General features: G+C 46.6%; 1 protein-coding gene across 10 annotated transcripts in view; it reads right to left on the bottom strand.

Moving 5' to 3' along the window:
- ANKIB1 (ankyrin repeat and IBR domain containing 1) overlaps positions 1 to 12,462 on the bottom strand; it is a 168,192-nt gene that overhangs the window by 83,069 nt on the left and 72,661 nt on the right. For 9 of the 10 annotated variants that reach the window (XM_050939504.1, XM_050939502.1, XM_050939505.1 and 6 more), the window contains one exon: positions 3,820 to 4,120. The exons of the other annotated variant lie outside the window; for it this stretch is intronic. In XM_050939504.1, coding sequence (XP_050795461.1) covers positions 3,820 to 4,120 — 301 coding nt within the window. The remainder of the gene's footprint in view (positions 1 to 3,819; positions 4,121 to 12,462) is intronic. 10 annotated transcript variants of the gene reach the window in all.

Below are 12,462 nucleotides of genomic sequence, written 5' to 3'. Positions count from 1 at the left end.
TCTGAGGGGACCTGCTCTTGTGACTGAAAATGTTTTTTGCTCTCATACCAGGACCTCTCCTTGTCCTTCAGTATCAACAGTTCTGCACTGTAAGCAGTGCTCAGAGGTGCTCACCGAAAGCATTGGCCTGCTAAACCCCAGAGTTGTGAGTTCAATCCTTGAGGGGGCCATTTAGGGATTTGGAGATTTAATTGGGGATTGGTCCTGCTTTGAGCAGGGGGTTGGACTAGATGACCTCTTGAGGTCCCTTCCAATCCTGATATTCTATTCAAGTCATGGCTACTGCACAGGGAATCCTCCCAGGCTGGGATACGAGTGTGCTTGGGGTCACACAGACTCTTCCATGAGATGCTTACAGAGACAGAGTTCCCAGGCTTCCCTGGTCCTGGGCACGAAGGACTTTCAGATAACAGCAGCGCACATCTCAGCACAGTGAGCTAAGCACTGTGGAATGTCGTTGCTGCTGCAACACTGTCAAGGCTGCTAAGCTGCTCAGTGCTTCCGTTCTTGGATCTCTGGCATTATCAGCGTGAGCAGAGAGCACAGTCTGCTAATTCAGCAGACCTCGATGTTACTCAAGAAAGACCGCAGGCTCAGTTCAGTGGCGAAGGCACTCAGCCAAGTTTATTGTTGATGAAACATGATACTAGTGTCCTGGCTCCGTGGGTACAGGTACACTAACAAATGTATGCCTGTGACAATGATACCAGGTCAGCCAGCACACCGGGATCCTGCCCCCTAAGCTGGACATAAGTGCCCCTCCTATGACTTCTCCTTTTATACACTGATACAAATAAGTTATGTATTATGCTCCTGACGTGGTTAGTTACCAACCCTACCCCTGCTAGTTCAAACAAAATATCCTTATCCATTAGCCTGTTGTCCCATCCTTGTCTTACAAGAGGTTGGTGTCTTCCTGTACCATCTCTTAAGAATGTGTTTATGTATTTACTTGAGAATCTGGATGTTCTTGTACCATTTTCTCTGGTCAGGAATGTGCAGGCCTACTCAGTGTGAACCAAAGGCAGTGAACCAGTTAGTTATGCCTAGGGCTCCAGCAACGCTTATGTTCACCTCGCCCAGACAGCAGAGGTACTACTGGTGCTCATCGGTCACAGAAAAGGAGCGCAGCAGGAGGCATGGTTTTTGAAGCCCAGGATCCTGCGTATAGTCCCTGGTTGAAATCCCCAGGCTGGGGAAAGACTAACAACACTTCTAGTATATTAGAACTGCTAAAAACTATGTACACGCAAAGGAGAAATAACTCTCTTAGTGAACTAAGAGCAAAAGGAATAAGGAATTCTGGACTCAGTGCCCCTTACTCTCAAGTGAAGCACTGGAAAACGGGCCCGTGGGCTTTGCAGCTCTGGGCTCTGCTTTCAATCTCATGCCCGGAGGGCTGCTGTTTGTCAGTTGTGGCCAACATATAGTGGATTTCCCTGGCTCAGATCAGAGTGAGGTCTGATAGCCTTCTGGGTGTTTCCTCAACTAAAGCTGATGAGCTTAACATGTTCAGGGGAAACACGCGAAAGATGCTCCATTTCGCAGAAATATGCATCTTACCCAAACAGTAGATGTTGGTGGTTGTCTCTCACACGGAAAGAACAATGGCAAGAGACCCAATTCTTGAACTCTGGGCATAGATCCAGACTATGAGCAGGACTTCCCAGCAAAGGGAAAAACAAGATATATAAACTATACTATAAAAAAATATAGCTATGCTAGCCTAAAAACTACTTGTGATATCTATTTACAGACTATAAAAAAGAAGCTGGAGAAATCTGTAGGCAGAGGATTCCAACTCAGGCCATGCAGTGGTAAGAAGGAAATGGGGAGACATGAGCCTGAAGTCTCTTATACCTTTGGTCTGGAGTACAAGGATACTGACTGCATCTGTGCTGGCCAATGGACACAGCTTGTTAAGAATCTCTGGTGTCCATGCATTCCCACATATAGAGTACACATAGGTACCAGCACTCAAAGAACTGGTGGTATAGACCAACTTTTCTGTATATTGTTAGATGCTCCCAAGGAAAGGAAACAGAACAGGACTGAGAAACCAACCTAGTCACTTGGTCAAATGTGAGAGGAATGTGGGCCCCATACCCAAAGGAAAGAAACAAGGAACTTGGCATTAGTCAGTGTGGGCACAGGGAAAGATCAAAGACCTTTAGAGGGCTAGGCACAGTTACCTCCTCCTCCTATATATTACACGTACATTTTGTTGTACTGTACAATAATGTTCAAAAATCAGATGGTTGTGAAAACGAGAGCCATGCTGGGGAGGGCAGGCTGGTAGAATTGTGAGTGACTAAAATCCACTGTGGTCAGAGCCCATCAGGCTGTCAGACCAAGGGAGTTGAAAGGAGAGAATAACTGAAGAGCTCACAATCTCTTTCTTTCCATGATATCAAAGATTTTACTGCTTGTACAAAACTAAGAAAAGACAAAGCTGAAACAGGGCTAACAGGCAGTATCAGCATGAAACTGGAATACAATCAGAGACCTAAGCACTATTAAATCACCTGAAGGCACTCAATTAAGTGGAAGTACTAGTCCAATTACACAGCAGCCATTGCCATTTAGAATCAGGTTTAAATTGATTCCTTTGCAGACCTCCCACTTAAGCAGAATTGCCAGTAAAGGCTTGGTCTACACTACATACCTACTTTGGTATAACTATGTCATTCAGAGGTGTGAAAAATCCACATCTCTGAGCGATGGTTATATTGACCTTAACCCTGGATAGACAGTGCTATGACACAAGGAAGTATTTTTTCATTCAACGCATTGTCAACCTCTGGAACTCCTTGCCAGAGCGTGCTGTGAAGGCCATTATTACAACAGGGTTTAAAAGGGAGCTAGATAGATTCATGGAAGATAGATCCATCAATGGCTATTAGCCAGGATGGGCAGGAATGGTGTCCCTAACCTCTGTTTTCCAGAAGCTGGGATTGGGTGACAGGGCATGGGTCACTTGATGATAACCTGTCTGTTCATTCCCTTTGAGGCACCTGTCATTGGCCACTGTCAGAGGACAGGATACTGCGGTTGATGGACCTTTGGTCTGACCCAGTATTGCCGTTCTTATGTAACATAGTTACCGCGTCTCGTGGAGGTGGAGTTATTAAGCCAATGGGAGAGCTCTCTCCTGTTGGCTTAGAGCATCTTCACCAGATGTGCTACAGCTGTAGTGTAGATCTGTCTTAAAAGTGCCCAGAATAAGTGGCAAATACTGTATAGAATTTTCACATACATTAGAATTTTTTCTCATTGGTAAAGTGTAGTTATGCTAACACAGAGAGTAAAGTTCATTCTTCAGTCAGCAGGTGGACACTATGGGCTACACACGTATAAGGTATTCTTGAGGCAGGGAGCGAGTAGTTAAAACTCCTCCAGTCACAGCTGTTTTCCCATATTGAGCAGGGTAAACAAGCTTCTAAAATTTGGCTCAGGTAGCTATTTATTCCATTTTTCTCTTACATATTTCTCTAACATTAAATTCCTTTCATTAATTATTATTATTAATAACTAGTATGGTTCTTCCTCATATTATATGGTTTATCTTATAAAATTAACTTAATAAGTATATGTAGTTTGATTTTCCTTTGATCTCTTCTCAGTTTGTGTGGCTACCTGATAGTTTACTGTTCTGTTCTTTCAGATTTACAAATGTAGCATTCTAAATGGACTTTTCCCAATCTTTGTAATTCTTAAGTTTGTATTAAAAATGTTTTCTTTGTGTAATAGCCTTGCTGAATACATATATAAATACCACAATATAACCACAGATCTGTATATTTATATCTGGTTTTTTACCTCTACACAGGTTTTCATCCCTGAGGCAGCAGCATAATGCAAAGGTGTATTTTTTTTGTTATCAACTGCATCAATAGCTGCTCTTTCATATTCTCCTTGGTCAAGCTTTGCTCCTTTCCATTTTAGGATCATTTGCAGACAATCTGCTCTTCTGATGTCATCTTCAGAGGGTCGTGCCAAGCGAGGATGAAGAGCTCCCTCAGCTATCATAATTTGCGGTCCCATACACAGCAAGTGCATAGATGTCTCATTGTGCACATTTCGTTTATTTGGGTTTCCATCTCTAACAAAAAGAAAAGTCCTACATGGAAAAATGAAAAAAAATAATCAGTATATAATGTAATTTATTATTTTGATACAGTAAGTTAAAACAGAGAAGTTCCATTATGGCTGCTACTCTCTTCTAGCCAAGACTTTGATTTATCTAATTCAGTGATAAATTAAAAATATTTCACAGGTGTGAACCACTGGTTATGATCTTAGTCTCTTGAGTTGTGCTGCTAAAATGTGGAAGTAAAACTAAAAATATTATTAATCGCTCATTTGTGTGGTGCTCCTGGGTTGCTTTAATTTCTACTAGCAGTGCAAGAATGGAGAAAAGTTTCTTCCACAATATGTAAAGTTTTACACGCAGAGGTCTCAGAAACAAGCCCCTCCTTGCTCCAAGGAATGAGTGGCTTAAGTAGGAGCTGCCAGTCTGGTACTCCCTCTCCCAAGGAAATGAGTGGGAAGGGGATAGAGTCAGGAGTGGGCAGAGCCTGGTTTCTGTCCTGCCCTCAATGCAAAAATCTCATGCCCCAGAGCCAGTCCAGATGGGGAAGTAATCTGCACCAGCTTTCTTCTCTTCTGAGGCTATGGGAAAACAATAGATTGTGATTCCTGGAGTCACAATCTGGTTCCTGCCCAGCTTTACATTGCCCCTTACACAGGCAGGATTATAAAATTACAATCCAGTTTTGAGAGAAGAGAATTAGGGTACGTTACACCAGTACAATGAGGTCCCAACTTGACTAGGCCCTTGGGCCCTACTAGAAAAATAATTATCCGTAAGGGAGGATAAGCAATCGGCAATTTGTGGGAGGGAGAAAATGGGGTCTTTGTAGGTGGCTGGTAGGAATCTGCAGCAAGATAGTGAATTCAAGGGAAAAGAAAGATAATAGCAGGGAATGGAGTGTGAAGCAGAATCAAGGACTTTGTATGACGCTAAGCAAGATGGATTAGCTGGGAGGAGCTAGGAGATGGACCAGGAATTTTGCATGCATTTGAAAAGGTCATTTGCAGAGATACAACAGCTCCAAGCCCAGCCACATGCAAAAATCAGCCAAACTCTCTGTCCACCCACATTGCAGCTGCTGCTTGCTTTAATGTGAAGTCCTTCGGACTCCCTCCTCACTCATCTCACAGCCTGTGAGAACCAAAAGAACCCAAAATATAGTAATACTTAATTTATAACTGTATTTTGGAATTTCACTGAAAGACATGTAAGGGCATGAAAAAATAACCTGAAAGCCAGTTAAAAAGTAGTTTCCAGTTCCTTTCAGCCACCAGCCTTATTGGCCCCCAGCCTTATAAGAAAAATGGAGAGATTGAATTTTTTGTAAAAAGTGCTCTTAGTCTGCCATATTTGAAAAGGTGACATTTTATACTATCTGCTTTTTCATTTTACTCAGATTTACTTCAGTCTTTCTTTCCAAAGAGCATCTGTTGTGATGCTGGCAGATCAGGTCAGATCAGGGTCACAGGCCAATTTGGTTGTATTAATATAGACCTAAGTGAGTAATGTATAAGTATGTATTCAGATGTTTAAACTTCACGAAAACTAGTGAAATATTATTTGTACTGTTTTCACTTATCTGTTCCTGTTATAATGTAATAGCAAACACTTGCATCGTGTATACCCATGTACTAAATAACCCACCAAAGAAATTTTGTGAAATGCTAATGAAGGACTTTATCAGAGAAGACGCTAATTCCAAAGCAAAAGGCATCGTGATGATGACCAGGGTCAAAAGGAAAAGTCTACGTGAGCAGAGACACTGTCAGCTTGTCTTCTGTCAGAAGAAGATATAAAAATGGATTAAAAGAAAGATCATTCATCTCCATCCTGTTTGGACTCTTACAGGGAATGTACCATATCCAAAGCAGAGATCCCCAGAGACAATCTCGGTATCCTGAAAGACGTTTGGGAAACTGCAGTTCATTACATCACTGCCAAGAATTGGAGTTACAAACTGTGATTCACCTGTATATATATTTTATTTGCTTCAACCTCTCAATAACTCTCATTCTTTTTTCTTAGCTAATAAATATTTAGTTAGTTTACTATAGAATTGGCTGCCAGCATTGCCTTTGGTGTAAGATCTGGAGTACCAATTGATCTGGGGTAAGTGACTGGTTTCTTGGGACTGGAAGAAATCTGATGTGCTTTGATTTTTGGTTAAAGTGACCATTATCACAAAGTTCAGTTTGTCTGGGTGGCGAGATAGGCTGCAGAATATAAGGGGACTGTCTGCAACTCCATGGTATGACTGGTATGGTGATCCAGGAGTTCACGTTTGTTAAAGGCCTGATGAAATCTAATTACAGAAGACTCCACCAGTTTGGGGTATCTGCCCTGTTCCTGACAGTCTGCCCTGAAGTAGGCATTCACAGTTGTGAGTCACTCCAGACAGCGTGACATGTGCATTCAATGTTTTCAAGGGAGATAGACTTTACATTCTTCTAGCAAATTTAGGATGATAGTTTAGTAATTCTGTCTATCAATCTTAAAAAAAATTGTGCAGAGGGCTGCCTCCATCAGGAGTTGCTTCAGTCTGAAGTCCCTTTCCTTTTTCATCCTTGGGAGGAACCCTCTGCAGATCTTGCAACGATTTGTTTGATGCGCCTCCCCCAGACACGGAGGCAGGAGTCATGGGTTTCGCCCTTTGGCATGAACTTGTGGTAGGTCCCACATGGTCTAAACCCTTGGGATTAAGGCATGCACCAATCTGAAAGAGGTGAGACAAACGGGGGGGGGGGGGGGAGCCCCAATTCTAGCTAACTAACTTACACTAACTTAATAAATATTTACAGAAAGCTCCAAGTTCAATCACTAGGGGAAGCACTTGCCAAGGCAAGCGAGACACACAGCTCCAATGATCATCACTGGTGGTAAGAAGGAACTGAAGAGGCGGCGGGTCAGCAGGGACCTATATTCACTTCCATGAAAACATGACCCCATTTATTATGGAGAGCAAATAAAAACAGTTTAAATAATAAGTGCTTTGGATGGAAGCCATCAAGGTAGTAGTAAGAGACCGAGACCAAATATTTAGAAAAGACCCTCCAGTGATTGATTTCTAAATGTTTAGTTTTCAGGTAACATACTTAGTACTAATTGCTTTGTTGAGGATTACAAGGGGGACCTCACTGATATATATGAATTAACAGAATGGCTTTTACATATTTTCTCCTTCAGTAATTTTTAAATTGATAAGCAGTAAAACGATGAGATATTTTGAATCATATCTTTAGTCAGATTAGTTCAGCACTAATGAATAACTACTTCTTTTAACCAAATACTGATTTCATGTTTGCAAACAGATGTCTTTTTCAAACAAATGCTCATTACTATAGTGCAGTGATTCTCAAACTTCCGTACTGGTGACCCATTCCAAATAGCAAGCCTCTGAGTCTGACCCCCACTTAAATATATAAAAAATGGTTTTAATTTATAACACCATTATAAATGCTGGATACAAAGCAGGGTTTGGGGTGGAGGCAGACAGCTCGCAGCCCCCCATGTAATGGGGTCAGGACCCCCTGTGGAGTCCTGACCCACCCCCCCTTTCAGAACCCCTGCTATAATGGTAATAATATACATATGGTGGCAGTGAGTGAACATGGGTTCTATGACAGTGTGAATTGCCACGTGTGCCAACAGCAGTGAAGCAAGGACTGTAGAAGGGAAAAGCACAGTGAAAAATATCAGTCTTTTGGGGAAAGGAAAAGCAAAAAACTGGGAAAATGATTTATAAACAGCTGAAGAAAAGTCAATTACTTGAGCTAAGTGGAGAGAGGCAGCTCAACACTGATGAGCAGACAAAGACACAGCTAGTAGACTTGCTGTATAGTCATGTCCAGAAGAGGAATGATAGTCCAGGTTTGCAAGGAACAGCTAGCCCACTGGGTAAAGGGTCCAGGAGGCAGGACAAATCTTAGAGCTGACTGCCAGGGAGGGAAGCTGGAAAGAAGCTGACAGAGGTAGGCCATGGCTACGCTTACAGTTCTGCAGCGCTGGTAGTTACAGCTGTGTTTGTACAGCTGTGTAGGGCCAGCGCTGCAGTGTGGCCACACTGACAGCTACCAGCGCTGCAGTGTGGCCACATTTGCAGCACTTGCAGCGCTGTTGGGAGTGGTGCATTGTGGGCAGCTATCCTACAGAGCACCTCATCCCATTTTGGCGCTCTGGCTTGTGGGAAGGGGACGGAAGGGTGCGGGTCTTTCCGCTTCCTGTTCCAACGCCCCGTGGTGCTTTGCTACACATTCCGAGCAGTTTGGCGGTATTGTGAGTCTGCAGCGCGATTTCTGTTACATATGGAGCCCGAGCTGCTGAGGACCTTGCTGATGAATGTTGCCAGCACATCACGCATGGCAGTGGAGCTATTCCTTCAGCTGCAAAGTGACAGTGAGGAGTCAGACGATGATATTGATTTGCCTGACGCTCAAGACAGTAAATTGCTTGTGGCAGTAACAGACGTGCTCAGCACCGTGGAACGGTGCCTTTGGGCTCGGAAAACGAGCACTGAGTGGTGGGATCACATCGTCCTGCAAGCCTGGGATGACGAGCAGTGGCTGCAGAACTTTCGGATGAGAAAAGCCACTTTCATGGCACTGTGTGCTGAGCTCGCCCCTACCCTGCGGCACAGGGACACAAGATTGAGAGCTGCCCTGCCAGTGGAGAAGCGGGTGGCTATTGCAATCTGGAAGCTGGCAACTCGACAGCTACCGATCGGGTGCGAACCAGTTTGGAGTGGGAAAGTCCACCGTTGGAATAGTGCTGATGCAAGTTTGCACAGCCATTAATCACACCCTGCTAAGAAGAACTGTGACTCTGGGGAACGTGCAGGACATTGTGGATGGCTTTGCACAAATGGGTTTCCCTAACTGTGGAGGGGCAATAGATGGGACGCATATTCCTATTCTGGCACCACCCCACCTGGCATCAGAGTACATTAATCGCAAGGGGTATTTCTCCGTGGTTCTCCAAGCGCTTGTGGATCACCGTGGGTGTTTCACTGACATTTACTCAGGATGGCCTGGAAAGGTGCATGATGCACGCATCTTTCGGAACAGTGCCCTGTTCAGGAAGCTGATGGCTGGGACTTTTTCCCCAGACCGCAAGATCACAGTAGGGGACGTCGAAATGCCCACTGTGATCCTTGGAGACCCCGCTTACCCCTTAATGCCATGGCTCCTGAAACCGTATACAAGGAAGCTTGACAGGAGCAAGGACCGGTTCAACTACAGGCTGAGCCGGTGCAGAATGACTGTGGAGTGTGCTTTTGGCCGTTTGAAAGCCCGCTGGCGTTGTCTTTATGGGAAGCTAGATTTGGGGGAAAGCAGCATCTCCGCTGTTATATCCGCGTGCTGTACCCTCCATAATATTTGTGAAGGGAAGGGTGAAAGATTCAGTGAGGAATGGACCTCCGAGGTTCGACGCCTAGAGGCTGAATTTGCACAGCCAGAGAGCAGGGCTACTAGAGGGGCCCAGCAAAGGGCTTCAAGGATTAGGGATGCCTTAAGGGAGCAATTTGATGCTGAGAGCAAACAGTAATGTTTGGTGCCTTTGCTGTGCTCGTTTTTCCCTTGGGGTACAGTATTTACCACTTTCTGCAATAATAAAAACTATTGTAAAAGCCATGAAATCCTTTATTCAAAATACAGTACATAAAAGGGCAGGAGGGTAGGGTGGTGGACTGTACATTCAGAGGTTTGAATAGGTCCTGTTTGGATTGCTGTTCAATGTCTGCTGCACTTCAGGATTAATATGCTGCAGCGTCATGGGGGTGGAGTGCACAGGGTAAGGATTGTAGTTATCAGGGCTGGTAGGTGATCGTACAGGTGTTGGGGACAGCTGGGAGTAGTAAGAAACAGGCTGCTGGAGAAGGGTGTTTTGTGCAAATACTGGGGAACAAGAAAGAGAGCTTTGGGAGGGGTGTGGGTTACCACGGTACAGATCTGCCTGCATGGCTACAAGAGACTGGAAAGAGTCAGTTTGGCGAGCCAGAAGGCTTATCAACTGCTTCGAGGTTTTTCTGGTAGCCAATTCCTTTCTCCTGCTTTGTGTTTGCCTCCACTCATGCATTTTCTCTCTCCATTCCTGCGTCTTCCTATTTTCTCTGGCATACTGATTCATAACTGCTTTGATCAAGTCTTCTTTTGATTTTCGCGGATTTTTCCTCAAGTTCTGCAAGTGATGGGCAGGCAGTGATCCGGCTGCATTATTCAAGGTCACTTAAAAAAACAGATAGAAACATGTAATACACAGAGGCTACATTGTTTATTATCACACAGTGAAGGAGTTTGTAGACTTTTTGTAGCATCATTTCCACATACCTAACATAGCACAGAGAGGCCACGGGAGCAATGGGGTGAGTGTTTCTGCCCCGACTTCACCTGGGAAGGGGAACTGCCTGATGGCTCACTGAGGTTTCTCTGCACTGGGTAGAGGAGGGAGCTGGGGGCCTGCACAGGGGACAGGAGGGAACAGGAAGCTGGCGACCTGCAAGGGGGGGGGGGGGGACCGCGAAGCTGCCGACCTGCGGGGGGGGGGGGCGGACCGGGAAGCTGCCGACCTGCAAGGGGGCGGGGGGGACCGGGAAGCTGCCGACCTGCGGGAGGGGGGCGGACCGCGAAGCTGCCGACCTGCAAGGGGGGGGCGGACCGCGAAGCTGCCGACCTGCAAGGAGGGGGCGGACCGCGAAGCTGCCGACCTGCACTGAGCAGTATCCCTACATTCTCAACAGGGTTTCCTACTGCCAGATATATCACTGCTGCGTGTTACCTGGGAAGAGAGGGAGGATCTTCTACAGCAATGTGGATTCCGCCCTGGTCCCTATGCAGCTTGCCTGTGTGCAGCAATGGTCCCCCCACCCCTCACAGCACAGTGGCTCGGACGAGTTAGCCTGACCGGGACAAGGACCACGGTGGTTCCCCCTATAAACTTGCGCAAGCACATTGCTCACACTCTGGCTGCAAGTTTTCAAGAGATTACCGAGGCCGATTACAGAGATGTGATAGAGTAAATCAATGGGCTATTCCACGTTTAGGCATGCATGCAGGCAGGCAGCCATAACCCCAACCCTCCTCTCCCAAAACATAAAATCTGCTTACCCGGAACACGCTCCTCTGCTTCTTCTTCACCAACAACTTCCAGCTGCTGCGACTGGCTAGCCTCCTCCTGGCTTGAGAAGAGCTCCTGGCTGCATGCCTCCTGGGACTCCGGGGTGTCTCCCTCCACCTCAGTAGCCTCACTCTCCGCTTCCTCTACACCCTCCCCCACTTCTCCCTGCTCTGAACTCTCCATCGTGCTCCTCGGATTGGCAGTGGTGTCACACCCAAGTATGGCATCCAGCTCCTTGTAAAAACGGCAGGTCGTGGGGGCAGCTCCTGAGCGGCGATTTCCCTCACAGGCTTTGCAATAGGCACTACGCAGCTCCTTTATTTTTACCCTGCACTGCAACGCGTCCCGTTCACGGCCCCTTAGCAGCAAGGACTGTGATATCTGCCCATAGGTATCATAATTTCTCCGGCTGCAGCGCAGCTGTGATTGCACAGCTTCCTCATCCCAAACACTGATGAGGTCCTGCAGCTCGGAACTGTTCCATGCTGGGGCTCGTTTGGGGAGTGGAGGCATGGTCGCTGATTGATTGATTGATTGATTGCACTCCACACGTCTGAGCAAACAGGAAGGGGATTTTTAAAATTGCCGGGGCATTTAAAGGGGGGGTCAGCTGAGCCCAGGGCAGTGGAGTGTGAAACGATTACCAGAGTGGCTGAAAAGGTATGCTGGGATACCTCCTTATACCCCGGAGGCCAATAAAAGCGCTGTTGGTGTCCACACCTGATGACCAGCGCTGCATCACCAGCGCTGGAATCGCTACACCCGAGGCAGACCAGGTGTACAGCCAGCGCTGCAACCAGGGAGTTGCAGCGTTGGCTGTGCTTTGCAAGTGTGGCCAAAGTGAGTTGCAGGACTGTAACCCCCTCACCAGCGCTGCAACTCTCCAGTGGAGCCAAGCCCGTAGAATCCATATTTCACTGGGGTGGGGCCAGGGATGAGGGGTTCAGGGTGTGGCAGGGGGCTCAGGTCTGGGGCAGAGGGGTGTGGTGTGGGGGTGAGGGCTCTGGGGTGGGGCCAGGGATGAGGGTTTCAGAGTGTGGGAGGGACCCAAGAGCTTTGGGGTGGGTGAGGGCTCTAGCTGGCAGTGTGGGCTCCAGAGCAGGGCTGGGGAGTTTTGGGTGCAGGCAGGCTGCCATGAGGCTGGGGCCAGAGGACTCCCCCCAGCCCTCTCCCCACCTGCAGCACTGAGTTCTTGGGGAGGGGTCCCTCTCCCCCCGCTGGCAGCAGTGAGTGAGTTCCCAGAGATGGAAGAGAGGCCC

The sequence above is a fragment of the Gopherus flavomarginatus genome, chromosome 2 (assembly GCF_025201925.1).
Source record: "Gopherus flavomarginatus isolate rGopFla2 chromosome 2, rGopFla2.mat.asm, whole genome shotgun sequence".
NCBI classification, from domain to species: domain Eukaryota; kingdom Metazoa; phylum Chordata; order Testudines; family Testudinidae; genus Gopherus; species Gopherus flavomarginatus.
This window is presented reverse-complemented; position numbering and strand designations above follow the sequence as displayed.